Source organism: Morone saxatilis, unplaced genomic scaffold (genome assembly GCF_004916995.1).
Source record: "Morone saxatilis isolate NCDOM2014 unplaced genomic scaffold, NCSU_SB_2.0 Contig7, whole genome shotgun sequence".
NCBI classification, from domain to species: domain Eukaryota; kingdom Metazoa; phylum Chordata; class Actinopteri; family Moronidae; genus Morone; species Morone saxatilis.
The window spans coordinates 12084076-12107272 of NW_023340246.1; the positions used below are offsets into that span (position 1 = coordinate 12084076).

At 39.0% G+C, this 23197-nt stretch overlaps 2 protein-coding genes, 1 non-coding gene and 1 pseudogene across 3 annotated transcripts in view; 2 read left to right on the forward strand and 2 right to left on the reverse strand.

Moving 5' to 3' along the window:
* The window catches only part of LOC118340820, a 1405-nt gene extending 503 nt beyond the window's left edge, over positions 1-902 (reverse strand). The window contains exons 1-2 of the mRNA XM_035678968.1: positions 821-902; positions 1-571 (exon numbers count right to left, since the gene is read on the reverse strand). The exon at positions 1-571 is cut by the window's left edge and continues 503 nt beyond it. Of these exons, the coding sequence (XP_035534861.1) occupies positions 1-562 (562 nt within the window). The 5' untranslated portion in view covers positions 563-571; positions 821-902. The remainder of the gene's footprint in view (positions 572-820) is intronic.
* A 3108-nt stretch (positions 903-4010) lies between these two features.
* LOC118341156 lies at positions 4011-4126 on the forward strand (annotated as a pseudogene).
* Positions 4127-5510: 1384 nt separating this feature from the next.
* Positions 5511-5630, forward strand: LOC118341149. The gene has a single exon (XR_004797407.1). It is a non-coding gene; the product is annotated as a 5S ribosomal RNA (ribosomal RNA).
* Positions 5631-6954: 1324 nt separating this feature from the next.
* On the reverse strand, positions 6955-22670 carry tmem214 (transmembrane protein 214). The gene is made up of 17 exons (XM_035678102.1): positions 22408-22670; positions 16070-16263; positions 15508-15658; positions 15250-15384; positions 14821-14903; positions 14501-14606; positions 13458-13539; positions 13114-13215; positions 12169-12310; positions 11608-11699; positions 11374-11422; positions 11024-11131; positions 10526-10643; positions 10343-10439; positions 9319-9487; positions 9008-9159; positions 6955-8262 (listed from the first exon to the last, which is right to left on the reverse strand). Exons 1-17 carry the CDS (start codon positions 22556-22558, stop codon positions 8136-8138), a joined length of 2058 nt encoding a protein of 685 aa, XP_035533995.1. The 5' UTR covers positions 22559-22670; the 3' UTR covers positions 6955-8135.
* Positions 22671-23197: the final 527 nt, after the last annotated feature.

Sequence of the window (23197 nt, forward strand, 5' to 3'; positions counted from 1 at the left end):
GGTCGGTGGTCTGACGGTACCAGGTGAAGACATCTGATCCTCCTGCAGACTTGTTGATGTCGTCATCGATGCGGATGAAACCTTCCTTGAAGTACCTTCCGTCTGATGTGTTGGTTTCAGTGGCAGAGACATCACAGATGTATGTTGGTTTCTCCCTCTTCAGCCAGAAGTGGAACCTGGTTCCAAATATTTTCAGATGGAAGGACGTGCTCTCCCAGCCAAGGGTAAACATCCTGGCTGCACTGTCATCATCTGTAGAGACATCAATGTCCACTATGGGAATGTCGTACTCTGTTTGCCCTTGGAAGTACCAAATGATGAACCAGTCGACGACCTTTTGGTACCCTGCATCGATCAATCCATCTTCCATCTTCCTGTTGAATGCGCATTGAATCCTGGTGATTGGTTCTGCGCCACTTTCTTTTTTGTACCAGAGATGGATGGACTTTCCTCCTGCCCCATTGTTCAGATCGACATTGATTTTCTTGAAGCCTTTTGATTGGAACTTTGGCTCTTCAGCTGCATCAAGGGACAATTCAAGGTGTGTGATGTATTTGGCCATTGTTGGTAACTGTAGACAGTAAAGAAGATTATGAGTGAACAAAATAAAATTAGAAGCATGACTGTGATATTTCAAGGAAGCTTCAATATAATACAATCAAATGTGGATCACTATAATGACATCAAAAATAAATCATATTCAGAATGTGAATGCTGAATGCACCCATTTAAACAATTTACACTGAATGTATTCATTAAGATCTGAAATAGAAAAATGTTTCGTCCACAGCAAGAGAATAATACATTTTTGAACACTTACATGTCTACTGACAGTGAAGCTTCTGCAGTAAGAGTTCAACTGATCTGCTGAATTCTGTTGTACTAACCAACAGTCAGCTGCATTTATATAGAGAATACAGATGCTGTGGTTCAATGTGCAAACACTAAATGGAGTAATCATTACTGAGGAGTAATTTTCCAAAGAAATTGGTTTGTTAATCTTTTATCAGTCCAGAAGAAAAAATAACAAAACTACCTTTTATCACATTCACAATCACTATCTTGGCCCACGCCCGCTATGTATATATTACGCCCATGACTCATTTCTATCTTAATACAGCAAAATGATGCAGCTGATAATCTGGATAAAACATAATATCTTGGTATTTTATACCATGTCCAACCTTGTACAAGTTAGCTACAAAAGTTTGTAATGGTTGTTAAAAATGTGGTTTGTACATGAAATAAATGGTGTCAAAGCACAACCCTTGTATCTGGGTGATCTGACCCAATGATTTCTTTCCAGCAGTGTTGTTCAGCTGTTCACAAAGTCCACAACACCTGGGAATGCAAGAAACCTGCCGAGAGGTGTGAGTTGGGATAACTTTTGGACAGTCTAAAAGTGATGACAGGCTGAATGAAAGAAGAAGAATGAAAAAGAGCTTCATAGAGAAGTTCAAATCTTGCTGACTTTCTTATCTCCACACACCTGCCCAATCACTGTGTGTCACAGTCTGAGATGCATGCTTTTCATTGTCAGGTACAGTTTCCTTTGAAGGTTGTGGGGGATTAGTTTCTCCATCCACTGTTTTAGAATCACAGCTAACTTATCCTTGTATTGTTGTGTAGGATCCTACTTGAATTTATCAAGAATTTATGCTTCATCTGAAAGACTGGTACTGGTAGTTAATGTCTGTCCTACCAATGAGAATATCCCAGATCCATATGCTTCATATATGTTTACAGTCTATATATAATTGTGTCCAATACTGTAATTTTACTGTCTTGGTTTATTCTGTACAAACAACATCTATGCATGTGTGTCTGTCCTGGAAAAGGGATCCTCCTCTGTTGCTCTTCATGAGGTTTATGCGAATGCCCTCCCTGACACCCTGAGACCCTGGGGACCACAATCCACTGACTTGTTTTAAAAAGGATCTTAAGACATTTCTTTTTAGCAAAGCTTTTGGTCCCTTTTAGATGTTTTATTTATTTTTTATTCTTTTCTCCTTTTTCTTATTTTCTTCTTCTGGTTATTATTATTATTATTATTATTTTTTAAAACTGCTTTTTGTTTCTAACCTGTAGCACTTTGAGATCCTCTGATGAAAAGGGCATTATAAATAAAATGTATTATTATATTATTATTATTATGCTATTTTTTCCCTCAGGTTTTTGTGGAGTTCTTCCTTATCTGAAGGGGTCTAAGGATATAAGATGACACATGCTGTACAGACTGTAAAGTTCCTCGAGACAGTTTTGTGATGTGTGATATTGAGCTTTATTTAAACTTGACATGACTTTTGTTTCATATCCTGCTGTATAATGACAGTTACTCCCCATTTATCTGCTGGTAGGATGGTTATTTATTTTTTTATTTAGACAGAATGCAATACAATGGGTGACTTAAAAAGGTTGACACAACAGCGCGAAACATGTACTTTCTTTTCCAAAGTTTATTATTGTTTTTACTTATGCTGGTTAAGGCAGGGGGTTTCCCAACCCCCTTGGGCTGTTCATATTGATTGATTTAAGTGATTTTCTATTCACAAATTCCTAAATACAACAGGAGTTGAAGGAGAGGACACAAAGCCACCCACCCAGGATGATTTAGTTATATATACAGGCATATTTGGTTAGCAAACATTACAACATCTATAATATATCAGCCACCACGTGTTCCAGTGAAGTTTCGTATCAATTCTGTGGAAGTCACACCTGATTTGAGTGGGCTTGGCAGAACTTCCACACGCACACATTTAAGTTCAGATAAGATACCCAGTAATCAACAGAACATTTATAAATCATTTATTTAATTGAATAGTTTTTATTTTTATGTAGAATGAGAATTACATTTTGTCAAAAGCTGCAACTGACAATTTAAAAAAAGAAAAGAAAAAAGAAAACCATGACAGAGATGGGTTTGCATTTTCCATGGCATTTTATAGCACTACTTCCAGGGGGAAATTGGAATCACTTGCGTTAATCCTAAAATAATGACAAAGTAATGAATCAGTACTCAGTAACCACTCAGTATGATGCACCACTTTACTTTTAGGGACCTCAAATACAGTAACTAATACTTAGTAATGATGAGTTGCTTCTAGTTTTGTGCAATTGATCTGGTTTGGATTAATAAAGTGGTAAGTATGATCGTTTCACAGATATGAACATGAACATGAACTAATCATTACCTAATAATTCATTAATATATAGGATCTCCCAGTCGGTTCTCTAGTAACTGATCAATATCTACTATAGTCCTTCATTAGGAATGATTGAGGAACTACTTATTTACAATTCATCAATTATCAAGTTGTTCCTGATTCGTTCAGCACTTGTTTCTTAATCTATTAACTAATCATTACCTACACTATAAATTTGAGTAGGCTAATGGTTCACAAGCAGTTAGCTCTTCATTTGTTACTGTTTTGAAGGAATATTCACTCTTCTACATCCTTTGAGTTGGAGGGTCCCACACAAACTTACGGGTATGACTGTGTTGTCTTTTGTATGTCACAGTAGGCATCCAGGTCTAGTATTGGCTAGAGTCAGTTAGTATTCTGGGTCCCTCGGATTTCTTATCTTAACTTAAATGTGTGTGTGTGTGTGTGTGTGTGTGTGTGTGTATATGTGTGTGTGAAGTCCTACCAAGCACAGTCAATACAGGTGTGACTTCCACAGAGCTGAATAAAAAAACTTAAAAATGATTATTTATTAAAATAAAACTTAATGGGAGCATGTAGCATGCTGAGAGTAAAACCAGAACTGTCCTGGCTCTGTTCCAGAATATTTATACATCCAAACATTATTGATCTATGAATGTTTAGATAAAGACAATCATTTTCAATTAATCTAAGCATTATTCTATCTATGCATTATATGCATTATAATGGATATTTATATTATTGTAAAATGATTTGTCTTGTTTTGAAACAATCTACATATAAAATATAAGACTACCTCATATTACAGCACCTTTAAATAGCCTCTTTGTGAAGTCAACCTTTGCTTACGGCCATACCACCCTGAACACGCCCGATCTCGTCCGATCTCGGAAGCCAAGCAGGGTCGGGCCTGGTTAGTACTTGGATGGGAGACCGCCTGGGAGATTCTTCTCTTAGCAAAAGGCAGAAGCTGCTGCTTCTTCAGTGTAGCTCTTGCTTACAGCTATACCACCCTGAACATGCCCGATCTCTATCTAAGCTTTTTCATTTCTCTGAGCATACAGCAGAGGCTGCTGCTTCTTCACTGTACACAGAACGTTGTTCAGATATTTTTCAAGACAGTGTTGTTGTATGATATGTAAGCTTTCCGTCTAGATGGAATTCATTTGATTCTACTATTGTTATTATTGTTGTTGTTGTTATCACTTGTCCACTGCAGGATAATATCTAAACTTCATTCATCAGGACATGTTGAATTTTTGTCCTGCACACCCTGTTAATGAATTGATTTGGTGGGACCTGATTTTGGGAGAGTTCAAGTCAGTAAATGCATAAATCAATACAGAACTAAGTTGGTCATCAAATCGTAGGTACATAAATAAACGTCTTGAATGTATTCTCACATTCACATACACATAGACTCTAATCCGACAGAAAAACAGCTGACAGCAAAGTGCTGGCTCACATGTACGAGTTGAGGGAGGAACTGAAAACCTTTCAACTGATGAGAAGGGTGATGACCCAAAGCTGCTTGCAAGTGACGAATGGTTTGCAATGCTTGCATACATTGTCAACATTTTGCTATATGTGAATGAACTGAATACACAAACACAAGATGGAAACCAAAATCTACTCACAAGCACAGGCAAAATAAACAGATTCTGTTTAAAGGTCTCCCTCTGGGAATAACATCTGTAAAGAGCCACTCTGGAAATGACAAGGACATGTCAACACTGCTGCATAGTGTAAGATAATACGTAAACATTTTCTCAGCTCCCACGGAATCATTTGACTGACTTAAAGGCCTATATATTAGATAAAATGGTGGTTGATTCTGTGGTGTACATTGACATCTGGTGGTGAAGTTTAGGTATTACACGCGCAGATGCACCAGTCTGTACAAATGCAAGCTTTCATGTTTTTGAACTGTACACTAAACTGAAAATGTTTCTAACGCCAGAAAACCTGTTCATTTTACAGGGTAAGGGTGTGTTTTTTGTTAAGAATTCCTACCCATCAATAGCAGCAACCCATCACTGGTTGCTGAAGTGGCTGGATCGAAGCTATCTACTTCCCTGTGAGTTTGTGTCCTTTGTGCTGGTCTGTCTGTGTTTACGTTCCACCGCAGCCCAACGTGCAGGAGGCACAGTGTGAGTCACCTAGCAGATATTGTTGTGCGGAGCGGAAAAAACCCCGGACTCGGCATGCATTATATGCATTATAATGGATATTTTATATTATTGTAAAATGATTTGTCTTGTTTTGAAACAATCTACATATAAAAATATAAAGACTACATCATATTACAGCACTTTTAATAGGCTCTTTGTGAAGTCAACCTTTGCTTACGGCCATACCACCCCTGAACACGCCCGATCTCGTCCGATCTCGGGAAGCTAAGCAGGGTCGGGCCTGGTTGTACTTGGATGGGAGACCGCCTGGGAATACCAGGTGCTGTAAGCTTTATACTTCTCTTTACAGACAGCAGAGGGTGCTGCTGCTGCTGGTGCTGCTTTTGATCTCCTGGATCTACAATTGCATTGAACTCTGTTTTAGTGCTTGAACACAAAATAAATCAAGTTTCAGATTGAATTTATTAAGAGGCTAAATAAACATCAAGAGGTGAATTTACAAACGGCAACATCCAGAGAAAAATCAGCCACAGAGGATACGGCCCGTGTGTGTGTATGAGTGTGTTTCTGTGTGTACTATGTGTGTGTCAGTGAGTGTGTGTTGTAGTTTCCTTCAAGAATTTAAATATTTACCTGATGAAATAAAGTAAGTAAGTAAAATTTCACTTAGTATAGATAGCGTTTCTGTCACCTAAAGACGAAGAGTTTTCCTCCTTCGAGGCCGGATTTGAACCAGCGACTAAGGATGTCTTGTGTTAGAACTCTACCAGTCCTCCCTTCAACTGACTATCGTAAGGGATGAAGCACAACCAAACAAGTAAATAAGTGCCTAAATGAACTTGTAAAAAACGAACCATACACAAACTGACTTCCTTTTTTCACTTTCAGGTTAATCATGGTTATAAACAGTGGTACTATTTTTTTGGGGCAAACTTGTATTTTGTTTGTAAATCAGAAGTTGGTTTTCAAAATTCAAAAATTAAAATATTTTATTCTCGCTGACCCTGGTTGTCCTTTTAAGTCAACACTTGTGTCATTGCCGCTGGCTGGCAACGTGGCCCTAGATTACGTTTGTTTAGGGCCCCAGACTTCTCAATCCTCCACTGTCCTCTCAAGTTACCAGGCCAATGAATATAAAGCTCAATATTCAGGAACTAACTTATTTTAGATTGCTTACTTAAGTGGTCAAATGTCTAATTAAACTACACCCATTTTGTTATTCCAAGCCCATTGCCTGTGGGGATGTAAATTTATATTCCTGGATGTACAGTTTATTTTTTTGTGCCCTTCTAAGCCTTTCCTCAAATTGGTCTCAGTTTTCTGCGACCTTTATTTGACATCATTCTGTTATAAAGCAATAATGCTGTTGTGCCTGATAACTGGTGTGTAGCAGAGGCCATTGGTAGTTAATTGTTTGGAAATTTAACAAAATGTAAACTTAATTCTTCACTAAAATAGTGAGGGAAAAGTTTCAGGTATCTATGTCATCAACAAGGTCTATTTAGTAGCTGTTCGGGAGCTTTCCACCATGTTACATGTTCTTTATTGGCAGATTTAAAAATAAAATGTTCCACTTCGGACGATGAATGTGGTGACATTGTTTCCTCAACCACTCTAACTTAAGAGAAACAGATTAACCAACCATCAACAGTGAATGGGGTTGAAGTCTTTATTATAAATCATTTACATTACAAAGTAAGACATTAGTCATTTCCATATCCATCCAAACAACCATCCACAAGGAGGGCTTAGTGAATCAGCTGGTCAGAAGGAGTTTCCTTGCCCAGAGGAGGGGGTTTATTTTTAGTCATATTTCAGCGTACAGGAGGATGTTGGCACAGGGTTAATTGTGATCTCATTATTGAGAATAAGCTTGTTGATCCACACGGGAACACACACGCACACACACAGAACGTCATCAGCCTTCAAGTATGAGTACACAACTGCATTGCTGCTTTTAGCTCAGGCGTTGAGCCAAGGATGGCAAATGAAAAAGCACGAGAAACAGCAGACGGATGAAGCAGCAAAGATGAGACAAAAAGATGAGCAGGACAGGCAGCAAGTACATTTCTTCTGGTTCTGGACCTTTTTAGACCGATGTGAGACTCCTCGTGTTCTGTTTCGGGGTTATTCTGTCCACTCCAAATCTTCTGAAGAAGTCAATCCACCGGCAGATGTGACCCTTTCCCCGCAATATCTTTCTGTTTGAAGGCTTTGCATTGTGAGCTGCCCACTGGACAGGTTTACTGAGTCTGACACACTCGACCATTCTGCAACTGATCCGACCCTCATAGTCGACTGGACCAAGACTAGGAGATGAAGTAGCCTTCAGAAGTTAGCTTCAGTGGCTTGAAGAAGTCTGGAATATGTTTTTTTTTGGCCTTTTCCCTGCCTGTTACCAAGTTTTTTAACACTTTTTTTCTATATATAATCTTTAAATAAAAATGGTTTATAAATCATCTACAAACCCACATTTTCTATAAATTACACAATTTGTTTAACCCAAACGGTTAAAGCAACAGCTGAAATTTGCAGTAGAAAACTCAGGGATAGAGAGAGAGAAATGACCTCTGCATCCAGCAGTGACAAAAGGATTGGTAGAAAAAAAAAAAACATCTATACAACAGCAAACTGATTTCAAAATTTAGCCAAAACAAGAGATAGACGGGTCCTTTTTGAGTTAGAGTTTGTTTGTCTGACCCCAAAGTGTCCAATCACGGCTTGAGAGGGGAGCCGACGCACTGAAAGGCAGCCATAGATTGGGTCAGTGTGTGTGTGTAAATCAACTCCATGTGTGTATATTGTGTTTGTAAATTAGTCAGCATCTGTGATGTTATCATGCTCGCGTCAGCAGCTCCTGAGCCCACGTCTTGATGGCCGAGGTTGTGTGTTGGAGCAGCTGCCACGTTGAATTGGTGAAGGACAAAGCGTGGCCCTGCAGACACGATACTGACACCTCGCCGCTGCAGGAAGAACAAAGAAAGCACGTTTGAGAGTTTGCTCTTAAACGTACTGGTTAAGAAAATAACTTTTGACTTTTTGATTTGGATACCAAGTTTGGGATGCACCAGCTATTTGTAAATCAATCACTGTAGTGTTATTCGTAAAGCCATTCCCATGGTCTTCGTAACTACTAGAACCTAATTTAAAATACTGATTTACTGAAGTGGACTGCACCATTAAAACTTGAGAAAGCTAGTAAAGACCAAAGTAAGCTGGAAATAGGTTGCTGAAAAGTCCCAGTGGGGTCACGAGCTAGAACAAAATGTATTTATTAAAACATCTTTTTATATAAATTAGGGCAGAAACTATTTAATTATTGATTAATGTGCTGATTATTTTCTTCATTATTCAATTAACCTAGAAAATGGAGAAATATGGCAATTACAATTTCATATAGCCCAACAGTCCAAAACCCCTGGACCTTTAAATGTATTGTCATACAATTTTGTTATTTGAGGTATGTTGTGTTATGTTTCTGAAATACAATTGAACTAGTTTACGTTGTATAACTGGTTTAATTCATTGACATATAAACCTCCACTAAGTAAACACTATGTTAAGTTTTAACTTACAAACAGCTGGTGCAGCCGGCTCCTGACACCCTTTTTAACGGCAGATGAAAATGTAATCCAACCAGCTCACATTCATAAAAGTGGGGATACAAAATAAACAAAGCCAGGAGAAAGGATGCCTGAAGGTACTGACTTGCAGGAGTCCTGTAGGTTGGTCCATGCTCGTTGTAATAGGTCAGATATGTACGCTAACGCTGGCCGGATGTAGTTCTGATGGAGGGAGAGTAGAAGCTCCTTTAAATACGCCAACACCTGGAACACGCTGTCGGGAGTGTTGGTGTTCACCTGAGCAAATATACACAGAGGTAAAATCCACATTAGTGACATAAAATATGTTTCCAGTTCCATCTTATTAGCTCCAACTCTTTGATTCAAGAGAAAACAAATTCAATCTATAAAATCAACACTTAAAACAGTTTTACATCCATGTATGCACAGTCTTACCCATTCTATGGCCTGAGGTGTCTTTTCTTTGACCCAGAGAATAAACTGCGTGGTGTTTTCAGAGATGAAGATGGCTGCTGTTTTTGCCTTTTCCATGCCTTGTTCCATTAGTGGCCCCACAACCCGCACACACTCAGAGTAATAATGAGGAGTGTTTGTCTCCAACCAGCTGCAGATAATACAAAAACACACAATACAAACACAAGTTAAATAGTGTATTTGCACAATCAGTAAGTATTATATAGCACATCCATTCATAAAAAAAGTTATATGGCACACAACAACCCTAACCCCTGGTGAGAGTTCATAAAGGTAACTGCTATTACTGCTGTTGTACATTGACACTTGTGGACAATTTGTACAATAGCATGCATGATTTGAGTGTAGTTATTTTTATATATTTTTTAAAAATGGAGGTTTGGCAGATGTTTAAATAGTTAAAACCTACAGTAGGATACTCTCCAGTGTACTAAATGCATTTTAATGTAGATTGCAGTTTTATAAACTCTGATGATCTGTCCAGGCACCACCTTTATCGTTCTTCCTCTTCTTGGGAGCAACAACAACCGTATATTTGGAGGAAGTGGCTCAGATGACTGATTGTGGAATGTTTTGTTTACTTGTGATTTTTTTAGATATGGCAACAAAGATTTTGCTGTGGTGGGTCAATGTCAGTGGAAACAACTGTGGATTCAAAACATGACATTGGAAAATGTTTCTGCTAACACTGAGTCAGTAAAGCAGACAGTGAACAAACTGCTTTGAATACAGGACGTGAATCCGAAGCAAGCTTGATAAAGAGCTATTTTTATGCTTCGGTTTGACTGGCCGATGGTCAGATAGTGTACAACGGTCAACAGAGGCAAAGTCTAAAAAAGAGCCAGAAACAAATTCTACCAATATCTGGCAAACAGTGGATGGTTATTCAGGTAGTTTGTCAGAGGAGAAGGCTACTAATATAAGGTGTATTGGTCAAAGGTTTGCCTCACATACATGTGTTAGGAGTTAAGCATGAATGTCGTACCTGAAGCCTTGTTTGGTGTAGACTGTTATTTTGCTCCAGGCCTGCTGAGATACCGCTGTGACCCCTGAGTTGCGAAGATGCCTGGCTGTGGTGGAATCTGAAACACACGACACACATTGTGAGACCTCAAAAATCACACAAGAAGACTAGTGACTGTGGTGAGTAAACAGGACTCAGAGGGACCTGCGAAGGAGCCTTGGGATCTGATGTCATGAGCGATGAAGCCAGCAGCAAACACGAGCAGAACCATGAGCAGTTTGGACCAGGGGAACCCGCGGCCACGCATCTTCACCTGCAAATTCTGGAGACAGAAAAGGAAATACTGAGCAAAAACTTTACAGAGACAAAATACAAATGTATACTTTAGTGTTTGACAATCTAAGTGTTTGGTGCATTCGTATTCTAGAGGTGCCTGGTAAATAAAAGGGGCGGAAAAATGCTCTTTTCATTGTTCCTGATGCGTTTTATTATACTCCTTAATTACAATTACAATTAAAAGGCTATCTATGCCTCCATGAGATGAGATATGGAATAGGTAAGTGCTTCATTTGATTGAAAAGTTTGTCTTAAATCAAACCTGGGACGAAGCAGCTTACCTTTTACACTGGATTTTAAAATGAAAACTAGTTTTAATCATTACTTGATTTAAATCCAATACCAATTATCACTGTTTAATCTCACCTGGCACAGGTTATTGCACTCCTGAAGGTCCTGAGATTCAACAGTGTCTCTCATCTCCTCATTCGTCACCCTGAAAGACTGGATTGTTTCTTCAAGGTTCTTCCGGAGCTAAAGATGAAAAATAAAGCACAAGTAATGAAGCACACAATCATCTAAAATACCACAAAGGAGAGTTTACGCTTCTCCAGAACATTTATCCTTTATTCTTAACTTAAAGTCTGCTTGTTTAATCACACCGAGCCTGAATTAAGCCGTAACCCACTGTGTTGGCAGGAGTGTAAACATGCCCTAATGCTCTAATTAAATGTCTAGGGAGCTTGGTTTATCAAGCCTCATGCCAGGAGTCGTACCTTTGGTGGCAGGATATTCCAGGACTTGAATAAATGGTTCAACAGCAAACTGGAGAAGAAAAAAGGAGAGAGGAACAGTCAGCTCTGTAAAATGGTTGAAATCCAGAAATATCATTTTAAAATACAATTGCATTTCACTTCTGTGGAAATTTAACTACGACATATACATTTGCCACAGAGGATTGCTGTTTAATACTTCTCACAGTTTCAAGGAAAACAATGTGCATGACTCACCTGGACTGGGGTAAGTGTTTGGTATAGAGCTGCCTCCACACTCCTAGACTCTGTACATCCACACACAAACACTCTGTCATACTGCTGAGCAGCTGCAAAAAAAAAAAACAAGAGGAAGAAAGAGAGAGATAGAAAACTTAATTTTATTTCTGATTAAAAATTCTATTCATTTCTTCTTTCAACTCCTAGAGTGCAGCTGAATTTTATAGTGATCAAACAATAGGGATAGCAGATCATGACCACATCCTATGTTTTACTGTTAAATTAAATGCCGTTGAAGCAGACCAAGAAATGCTGTTATTTGTCAGCAGCAATATTTGACCAGTTCACCAGTGGATGGTTATAAAGATTGCTACAATGTTTGAGAGTTTATTTTCCTTGGCCATTTGCCAATATGCTATCTAGATTGTTTATGAAGTCACCTCACAATAATAAGGTTATAACAATCTGACCAACTGTTGATAGGTCACTTATCAGTATGATTCATGCTGCTGCACTGAGCTAAAGTACACTCAGGCTTCTGTAGCAGCAGTAGTATCTGGGTACATGTGTGGGTCTTACCTCTCTCTTCATGTCATCTGGACAGTGTGGTGTGGCTCTGGACAGAAATGATGGCAGGTATGTGTGTAATGTGCTCTCGGGTTTGGCTCCAAATGCAAGGACCTTCAGTCGAGGGTACAGACGCCTCAGCTGCTCCTGCAGACTGAACACAAACAAATGGGTTTATTACTTTTCACAAAGGCAGCAACAGTCACTGGGAGGTAAAGATCATTTAAAACAGCACTAAGCTGTGATCAGTGTGTTCAAAAGTACACATACAATGTAGTAGAAACAGGGTTTTCTGCACGTCTTCCAGCTAAAAGCAGCTGAATCAGGTGCTTCTCAGTTCAAGGACAGCAAACTTGCAGAGAACAAAGGAGGACTTCACAGCCTTCAATTGTGTAAACAGACTAACATTTCAACATTACTGTGTTTTCACCAGACTCAAAAAGGCATTTAATTCCCCCATTCCCACAGTAGTGGTCTTTGTTCTCTGCAAGTATACACAAAATGCTTTTACATCCAAAAGGGAGATAACGGAAACAATCGATGTAGTAACATTATATAATTTGCAAAATCAGCGAGATTCAGAAAACCCAAAAAGTCTTACAGACAAATGGTAACTATATAAATGGAAAAAACAGTATTGTCCAATGGGACAATTTTCCAAAGGATTAAAAATAAAAACCCTCAAATTGAAAATGTTCCAGTTCTAAAAGAGAGATGACATTCCCAATAATCTTCCTAAATGACCACCAATGGCTTCGGTGCACACAGTCACTCTGCTCTTCTCTTCCCAAAGTCACTTCTTGTGGTTGTTGGATTAGGCATAATTTGGGGTTAAGCATCCAGACTAAATTCTTCACACTCACTTGCTCCTACACTATGCAGTCATGACTTACACATTGGGTTTATTCAACAATGAATGAGTGATTTGAATCAGTGTTTGCAATTTATTACATTTACCTTGATGACAGGGCATTCTTAGGCATGAAGGCAAAATCCAATAAAGGAAAGAACTCTTTAGGACCCATGATGCCAAATCCCTTTGTCAGGTTTGCATGAAGTCTAGGAAACGAAGGATAGGAAGCACAAATTGAAGAGTCAAGATATAGTTGAATATATATTCAAACACATACATAACTAATACTACTACTCCTCCTCCTCCTGCAATTAATTCAAAAGGAAGACAAGACCAGGAACCATCACGATAGTAATTCAAGCGTTTACCTACATTTTTCAAATGGAATGCAAGTGGATTTTTTTACCCAAATAAAAAAAAAAGTCACATAATTCTCAGAAAGACTTACAAGAGAAGTCTCTCCAGATATGCAATGGCATATGAAGACAAGGACTTCACTCCCAGCACAGGAAGCATGATACCTAGCCACACTGAAACACAAATAAAGAACTTGATTCATCACACAGGAACTTTTAGTTCTGGCATCAAATGAGTCAACAGTTGGCCCAGAGCCATCGCAGCAGCAAAACAAGGCTTTTGTTCTTGCCTGCTTAATTATTTAAGGAACAGGATGAAACAACAAACACAAAGTTAACTAAACTGGTGAAAACTAAATAAGCATAAATGAGCTCTGCAGGAATATCTTCTGTGTATTATTCAGATTCTTCACTGTTATTAGTCTGTAATGTTAAATGCACTCAGATTCAGATTCCCCACATCCATTGCATATCGCACTGGAAACATTTCAAGTTGTGCACATTTGCCAAGTCTAATCAAATTAAAGCCTGGGGCTCAGACAGGAAGCTCTTGAATGCCTTTTAAATTCTTGATAACAAGATCAGAGTATAAACATTTTAGAGAAGCTATCCTGTTTATTCTGATTAAACACCCCAACATGTAGATAATATGCAGAACATTTTGCATTTGTAACTTTTCAAACTGCTTCAGAATGAGTTGAACTGTGTACTTTCTTGCCTTGGGCAAGTTGAGTGGTACTCAATCGTCTTATTTTTCAGATGAGGTTTGTTATGTAATTTTCCAAGAATATGCCCACATACAAACACCCACCTGTGTCCCACCTCACAGCTTCACCAAATAAAAAGGCAAAGACCTGACACAGCAGCTAAGCTTTTTTAACTTTCCATGTGTTTAAGCTCACAGATGGCCGTCAGTAGATTAGTAGTAGAGTGTTACTGCTCTAATGCGCACTGTTGCTTCATTAACCCCCAACCTAGAGTTTCTGTCTGCACATAATGTTGAGAAAGTGGGAGAAAGGGGATACACAGACACAGATGAGTAATTCTCTGCAGAGGATGATAAAATACTGTGTCTACATATCTAAAGTATGTGCTATGAGTATATGCTTTGTAGTTGTGTTTGACTGTCTTTTACCTCTTAGTCCCTGGCTGAGGTCATGAAATCCTGCTTGGCCAAGAGCCCACATGATGGTCAAACACTTCACCGGACGATTCTGGACTGACCGCAATAACTCCAAATACTAGACAGGGAAGGAAAGGATATTACTACATATTGTTGCAAGCTTATTGCAAAAGACAAATGCCCAGTGTATTGGATAATAGCACTGAAACCGAGTTGGAAATAGGGAAGATAACCAGGTTTCATACAAGAAAGCAATAGTACATTCAGAGCAGACAAGGGCAGTGAAGCAGTAATCTGCTAGTTGTCTGCAGGACTCAAGGACACACACTCACCTCTGGCAGGTTTTGGGTGGCTATTTTGGGTTTGTCCTGTAGGATTGCCTGAATGCAAACTCTGTAGCCATGCAGAGGTTCTCCTGAAAACAGAGAGGGAAAAGCTGTTGGGTGTTTTTCAAGGTTTGTTTTTTGTGTCACTGACCATTTCAACAGAGCAGCAGCATCTAAAGTTTTGTTTCTCAACCGACTTCTCTCTGTGTCTTTTCCATATGCCACTTCATGATGCATTACCAAATTGAATTTCAGAAGTGAGCTGGGTGACTTAAAACGTAAAGCTTAAACTCTGGTCACTTAATTGCACATTTGTAAAAGTACCTATGTACATTGGAAACAACAGTTATGAAATGTGGGAGAGATGATGTGGCGTGACAATAATTTCACTCATTCATGCATCACTTAGGTCTTGGTCCACAGTGCCTACAGTACCTGACTGTCTGTCCAGCTCCCTGAGCATCGTATAAACACAGTGGTCGAGGAGATCTGGCAGAAAGTCACTGCAACGTCCAATGAGGCCTTTGATCACGCCCTTCAGCTCTTTCCCTATAAGGCAGTACGGGTAATCTGGGGAAAAAAAGACATGAAAGTGGACATTAAATAAGCTGCAGAAACTTTTAATACCTTATAGTTTGTTAGGGATATTGAATATGCACAGTGTTTCCTTCTTAAAGTCTGACTTTGACTGACCGTGAGCATAGCTGCTGAGTGTGGGCTCAGTCTCTGGCGCAGTCAGATTGAGGTTGAGGTATCCTGCCAGGTCTTTGACCCACACTGAGGGATTTTCTGGAAACAGGGTCTGACTGCGGGCCAACTGCTGCTTCAGGTCCCCAACATCCAACTAAAAAGAGAACAAGACAGAGAAAACATTAAGGCTGTATACTCCGAAACAACACATCCATTATGCAAACCTGAGACTGCCTTTCAGCATGTGATTGTCACAATGCAGCACTGTTTGTGTGTTTATATGAAGATATTTATAGCTACAAAGCCTATAACATTTTTTTTTTGTCTTTCCATTCACTAGACAGATTTTTACACTGCTATTGAGAATGATACATTACCAGTTTTAATCTTAAGATTAAGCAGTAAACAAGTTGTTTTAGGGCAAAAAGTGCACACAGAATCTTCATAATAATCATTAAGAAAGAAATAAGAATGTTCAGCTTTGTTTAAGCCTTTAGATTGTCAACAAACTTCAACGTCTCAATTTCTCTTTTTAAAAATGTGGAGAGGCATGTGCATTACTCACCGCTTTGAAGGCTTCCTCGAGGGTCTTGTGAGTTGCGGGGGCGACTGTATTGCTGGAGTGTGCTTTCTTGGATGGTTTACTTGATGAGGGCTTCTTATTTTCAGGTTCTGCTGGTGGAGGAACCTGCTCCTTGTTCTGTTTCTTTCCCATCTTCTCAAAGCCGTCATACAGGGTCTCTGACATCTTCAGGGGCGCTGAAAGAAACAAGGCAGCAATGGTTAGACACGCCTCTGTGCGGATATAAGCCTCTTTTCAAACTTCTTTGGTCTCTAACACTTTCTTACATTCACTCGGTGTCCTGAAAGTTAATCTATGAAACCACAGCATTCCCCTTGCCGGTTGCTCCCTCCTCCCCTCACATTCAGTGGTTCCACCCTCCCTCTACGTCTTGCGTAATGGGTTGTTATTATCCCAGACAGTATTCATGCAGCACTCATTACAGTTCACAAAGGAACAGAGTTAAGCATTATCAGCACTTCACATATTCCCCTGTGTTACTTGTTAAGACCTCATTTGTAAACAAACTGTGTCCACTTCAACTGAGTTCATATCAGAGCTCGACCAGTTTAAAGTTTTGAAGGTCAATACTAATATACTACGTGTATTGAGGTTAGCGAACAGCAGATATTTTAGCCGTGTTTACTAATATTAAATATCAAAACAATCTGGTTTTTATCTATTTATTATTTAGTTTTCGGGGATTCCAGAGAACATTTATTTTTCATTCCCAGGATATAAAATCATCTGAAAGGATGAGGCTGACATCATTCTACATATTTCAATTATTATTGTCAACAAATCCAACAATGTGTTAGTCCGTCGATACTTTCTGACTTCCCTTTGCAGTCTGTGGCTCTCACTCTTTTTTCTTTAAAGGAAGTCATTTCCTAACACAGCTGGGCACAGTCGTTTTTAGTCCATTTTTGTCATTTTTGTTCTACTCAAACAGCAGGAAATGGTGCATTTTTTGGGGTCCATTTTCAGCTGCAGATTAATACACATTTTGCCTGAGTATTTGTGGCAGCAGGAAAGTGTATGTGGGATCGACTCAAAATAAACTACAGTGTCCATGCTCATTATGATGAAAAAACACGTCATCTAGTGCAAAACTATGGCTCATTAATTTGCTTTTTATATAGTTTTTGGACAAAAATGGAGGTCTATGGCACAGAGGTATTGGCTCAGGCTTGAATATTGCTGGCTTTATCCAGTAAAACTCTAATTTAAATCCATACTATTAATATTAAATATCCTAATTCCTAATTTATGCAGCAAAGATATTTAATTTAACAATGAGCCCACATGACTGGACTCAAGACTCCCAGTCAGACCCACCCACAGACCTGAATCCACGTTGACAGAGGTCACCAGTTGTCCACTGATCATTCAGCTGTACATGATGCTGACAAATCTAAATCTAAATTGAGTCTGCGTGTGTCGGCACAACACAGGACTGTGCATAAGAAAGAGACTTCACAGTCTCAGTGCTCAGGTCTCACTCTAGGGCCATAACTTCTTATCCAAATATTGGTAAGTCAGGACTATTATTCACTTCACTGGGACTGAAATAATAATAATAAAACAGACAGACTGAAGTCATGAGTAACATTTCGGAGTCTTTTTTCCTCACCGCCGAAACCAGTTGTCATCTCTATGAATGTCTCTGCTTAGTAAGCATTACTCGAAGCACTACCTGAATAGTGAAGGAAGCACTAAAAGAGGAATGAGGTAACCTGACCAGATTTCCATGTCTATTATTACAAAACAAATATCCATAACGGTCAGGAAGCTGGTCGTTTCCAGCAGCAGCTCCTGACATGACAAGACATCTGCTACAGTGAAATACAGTTAAAGAACAAGTGAGGCCACTCGACTAGGAATATTTGAAATATGTAGACAACTTTACCCAAATGTCCGATGACACAGAGAGACAATAACTAATAACAAATGAATTGACACTTGTTGATGACAGGACTAGAGGTGGGCACAATTAATAGAGAACATTGGTTTATCTTTGCCTTGAAAATGAGACACTGCACGGTGTTTTTGTTTATAATTCACTTTGAGATTACTTTTAAAGCGCTCAATAGTTTGCTAGCGGTACGGCTCGCGCAGTGAATTTATAGTTTATAGCATTACACTATACTTTCCGCATTGGTCTAAATATTCTGACTGAATTATGATGCATTTTTAGACTGTTTGGGCACACCTGATAAGAGTTCACCGTTATTTTATTATCCATTTATTGGAAACATGTAAACTTTGTTAATGTTTGTGGCGGCTGGCATGCAGATGTTAAACTGTGTGAAACATTTGAATACAACCCAGCCTTCCACCTGTGTAGATGAAACTATAATTTCTGCTAAATTGCAAAACACATGAAAGGCTCCTGGCTAGAGCAGGGTTTTTGAACCAGGGTTTGTCCATTCTGAGCTACTGTAGAAACATGAACCGTCCCCTCTGCAGATGAAAAAGGCTCATTCCAAGGTAACAAAAGCACAATAATTCTTATTTTCAGGTGATTTTACACTAATGAAAACAATTCCCATTCTTTCCTATTAATTGACTCAGTGAAAACTTGGGAAGGATTTTGTGTAATCATAGGTTGGTAATAGACTGTAGGTCCTAACCTGCTGAAATTAAGTTGTCATGATGATGTCTAAACCTTCATTGGATCAGTTTCAGTAGAGTGCAACCGATCTTGTTATTTGGATTCGGCATCACCTTAAATGTTGGCATAAATACTACGACTTAGTAAAGTTGTAGCTGGTAAGGATTCAAAATCCAAAAAAAGACTTGATGTTTTGTCTGCTGTAATTCTCCGTCTCTCCAGTGGAGCAGAAGCTTCAGTGGACATTCAAGTCACATGTTTAATCTACGTGTCCATTGTACTTTGTGTCCATCAACTTTAGCCTAAAAATATTTTTGCAATACTTTGTAGGTTTTTTTTGTAGGCAAATTGAAAATATGCACAAAAACAAATGGATGTAAACTCACCTGTAGATGTGACATGTCAGTGATGATACAATATTACAAAAGCCATCGGTGTCTGAAATCTCAATTTACAGAACTACTCGTTTTAGTGTCAGCCTTGGTGTCTGTAAGCAGAGGGTCTTGGTGGTGTGGTGTAATCTGAGTAGAGGCAACCAACAAGGCCTTCTTACAGGGTGGGTGGACTCCAGCGGACTCTCACACCAGCAGAAGAATAGCTGACGGGATGCTTCACATATAGATACAGAACCAAACCACATGCAGACACTTCTCAACAACGCAGAACAGACTAAAGCAAAGTCTTGCTTCTCTGATCACACGGTTTTTCTATATAACTGTGGGATCGCCAACAAGACAAGAATTTTGACGTAAAAGATTATGTATTTTATGTATTTACTGTAAGGAGGACTGACAAATTAACGCCAATACAGATATTAAACTGTTCTACAGACATCATTAGTATACAGCAGATTGGAATTTACAATTTCTATTAAATGGAAAGGGAACTTAGATAAAGAAGACTATTTTAAAAAGCGTAATATCTAGTAATTAGTAATAGTAAAAAAAAGTAAGTAACAGGTGGGATGATGTATTGTTTTTTTACCCGCGTTAACAGCATTCAAATTTAAAGGGACAATTAACACCGAGATAAAGTGTCCAGGAAAACTCTGTATGTATGTAAATGTATCAACACAAGTACAATTATTACATTTATGTGTCATGGAATATAAATTATTTTAATTGTTAGATATTCAAACTTGAAAAACGTGACATGGCACCAGCACAAGCTCTACACTACATCACACACACAAAACTGTTCATAGCACAATAACAGTGTCACCAACTTCACGTCTGGTACAGTTAAAAGAATTTGGGAATGTTGCGGGAGACTGAGGAACAAATTTAATTTCAAGCACTGCTCCTTCAATTAAGTAACCCAAGTATGTGGCATGTAAATCAACCAAACATGTTGGACTTGACATAATCACTTCTGTTGAAAGAAGAGCCCTTGTTAGATATCCTATAACTTGTGTAGACATGATGTGACACATGTCCAATATATATATATATATATATATATCACATCAGCTGTCTTAAATATGACCTCAAGGTGAAGGTATGTATGTAAAAAGCTGTGATACAGACATTGTAGACTGCAGGGCAAAGCCTGAAGAAAACTTTACAGAAAACCTCTTATATTTTTCCACGTTTGTCCGATTAAGTGATCTAAAAAGAAGGACTGTGCCTAAAATAAGTCTAGTCTCACCTTTTAATGATGGTTTCAAGCAGAAACAGGCATTATAAGTAACACTTTTCTTTCCTGGTGTTGCTTTGTGAAGATGCCTGCTCTAACAGATACAAAAGCCTGAAGCCAAACGCCGAAACCACAAACTCAACACAATAGCCTTGTGATTCAAGTGTTGGAATTCCTTTTAAGGGAATAAATTGATTATTATTGATCGTGTTTAAGAGATCAGCATGTAATTATTTGTAGAGCCTGGTAAAGCTGAGGCACACCTTCAGGGGAAAAGTATGAGCCTGGTTACACTGCAAATAGCAATTTAGATTAAATACTATGTGGTTAGAGAGTTTATAAAACAAAAAGGAGAAGGGCATTTATTTTAGACAAAACCTAAACACTGACACGGTCACTGTGATCACACAGACAGACTTTGAACGAGCTGATTCACTGATAGCAATGGTGCATAAACAAATAGCAGTGGCAGAGTGAGATCTAATCTTTCTTTAGAGGGATCTTATCTTTTCTGTCACCCATTATTTAGGTCAGTGCCACACCTGTGGAGAAGGAGCAAACAATCCAGTGTGTAGGTTTTCTATACTGGAATATTACCTGGCCCCAGGTTTGCTGTATGCTAATTTGATTAAAGACAAATTACTTATAATACATATAAGGACAAAACTGATAATGAAGATCTTGAAATTAGATTTTAACACTCTTCAAGAGAGGGCTTCAAAATCAGGCAATAAACCCTGACACACTGTTAGGCCCTTATCATGTCAGCTGATGTAACGTTAGTGCTTTCAGTGGTGGTCAATTTGCTTAAAGTGATTGAGGCACGCTAAAGCCTGGAGCTTTCAGGGACCCCAGTTGTCCTCTTTACAGTTTGTAATCCAGTCTTCACTGTGTAGAACTGTGCAGAGTTTTGTAACTTCACTTTGATTTACAAGAGAAAACCAAATATTACTGTGTGACAAAATATAAAATCCCCCACTGCATGTGCAGAACTTCAATTCAGGTATATATAATTATACTGTCCACTATTATTCCATAAAGGATAACTTTACGCTATATATATATACACATTATTATTGTCAACAAAACCAGCAATGTGTTTCCAGGTCACTGCTCATTGACTCCAACTGAAGACGAAAAGCTTCAAAGACGGGTTTAGAATAAAAAGGGAACCTATTTCTCTCTCTTTAAAGGCTGAATCAGTTTCTACTGTTTGTCTACTGCGCACTAAGTTTCATTCAAAGCAGCGTATACTGCATTTGCTGGGGACTATGTTCAGTAGCAAGTTAAAAAAAATAAATAAGAGCATTTAGTGCACAACCTTTATGAGACATGTAAATGTCCCGTGTTTATCATTATGAAGTAACACGTCATTCAGTTCAATGGTAGGTTTTTAATAGTTTCTGGACAATAAGGAATTCGTTATATCAGCCTGTGGTCAATTCAGTGTTATTTGTTTTCATTAGATTTGTTGACAGTAAGAATAATAAATACTACTGGCAGCATTACCCTTTAATAAATCACGTAAAGAGGGGGAAACATTGGATAACCACACTGATAAGAGACCAGAGAACACAGTGGAAATCCCTAATTAATTACCCAAACGTTTCACGGTGCAACTACAAAGTAACACCAGTCTGAAGATACATTAAAGAGCAGCAGAACAAATAAAGGTCACATCAGTGGTGAACATCAGAGACGAGCTCCCTCACTGACTGACACACTGCTAGCAGGCTAACTGCGTGTGTCCACAGCTCACAGCCCGGAGAGGATTGTACGGTGTTACTTTTAAATGAACGTGTCAGCAGAGGAGCTGAAGTAACGTTATAGAGAAACTGGTCAGCTCCTGAATGGGGCAACACGGAATCGACCGCAGGAAGTCAGTGTTACTGCGCGATGCTATGCTACAGGGGCTAGCTTGGGAACATCATGAGACAGTCAGGAGCCATTGTAACCTTTTATCGTTATTAACACGCCGTGGAGTGAATGTTAAACAAAGGCTGTATGCGTAGAAACTACAGTGTTTGTTTAAGGTAACGGGGAGCCGGGGAGCCAGAGAGCAGCGTACAGGAGGCCCTCCGTGTTCACTTACGTCTGGACGGCAGGTTGGACTCTCCCAGAGCTTTCCGTCCCCCGCTGCCGGCTTTCTTCTCGCTCGGGTTCTTCGCTCCTGCCGCGCTGTTGTTCTTCTTCCCTTTCTTCACCACCTCCCATTTGCCGACGGAGCCGTTGTTTGACGCCATGTCTCCGTGTCCAGATGTGCTGATGTGCTGATGTTAAGCTCGGTGATCTGTGACTTCCTCCCCTGCTGAACGAGGCTGATGACGCTCCCTCAACGGCTCCCTGCTCCTTTAAACCGTCCGCGTGCCACGTCTCTTTGTCGGCGTGACGTCGGAGTGACGCGTTCCGACCGTTAGTTTCATTTCTCTGAAGTCCGTACAGAGCTAACTGCTAACTGACGTTTTTATTGAAATATCTTAAATGTTTACCTCAATTAACCCTGACTGTTGTATCGTTTATTTGATTTTCCGCTATGTGAATGTCGAAAGTGTTTGTAGTTTTAATTAAACAGTGATATGTGAAATGTAAATCAAAGTTTTGTTTAAAACAGACTTTTAAAAATGCCGCCTGCTTACAAATTTGAACCAGCAGTTATCAGTAAACAACTCAAAACAAATATCTTCACAGACAGATCTATCAGCATTAATGTGCCTATAAACTATAGGTCGATTCATTCATTAGCCAACAATTTGATAAATCGTTGTCATTTTTTAAATTAATTCTTTTCTAGCTTCTTAGACATAAATATTTTCAGTTTTCTATGATAGCAAATTGGAAAATTGGCATCTACACTGACAAGCAGAGCAGTTATGTCACAGATG

Excerpts from the sequence above, each read along its gene's own strand:
- tmem214 (XM_035678102.1), bottom strand. The coding sequence starts at position 22,558 with ATGGCGTCAAACAACGGCTCCGTCGGCAAATGGGAGGTGGTGAAGAAA. Across the intron at positions 14,607-14,820 it reads CCACCCAAAACCTGCCAGAG|TATTTGGAGTTATTGCGGTC; the intron begins GTGAGTGTGTGT and ends TTCCCTGTCTAG. Across the intron at positions 13,540-14,500 it reads CCTCAGCCAGGGACTAAGAG|TGTGGCTAGGTATCATGCTT; the intron begins GTAAAAGACAGT and ends TTTGTGTTTCAG.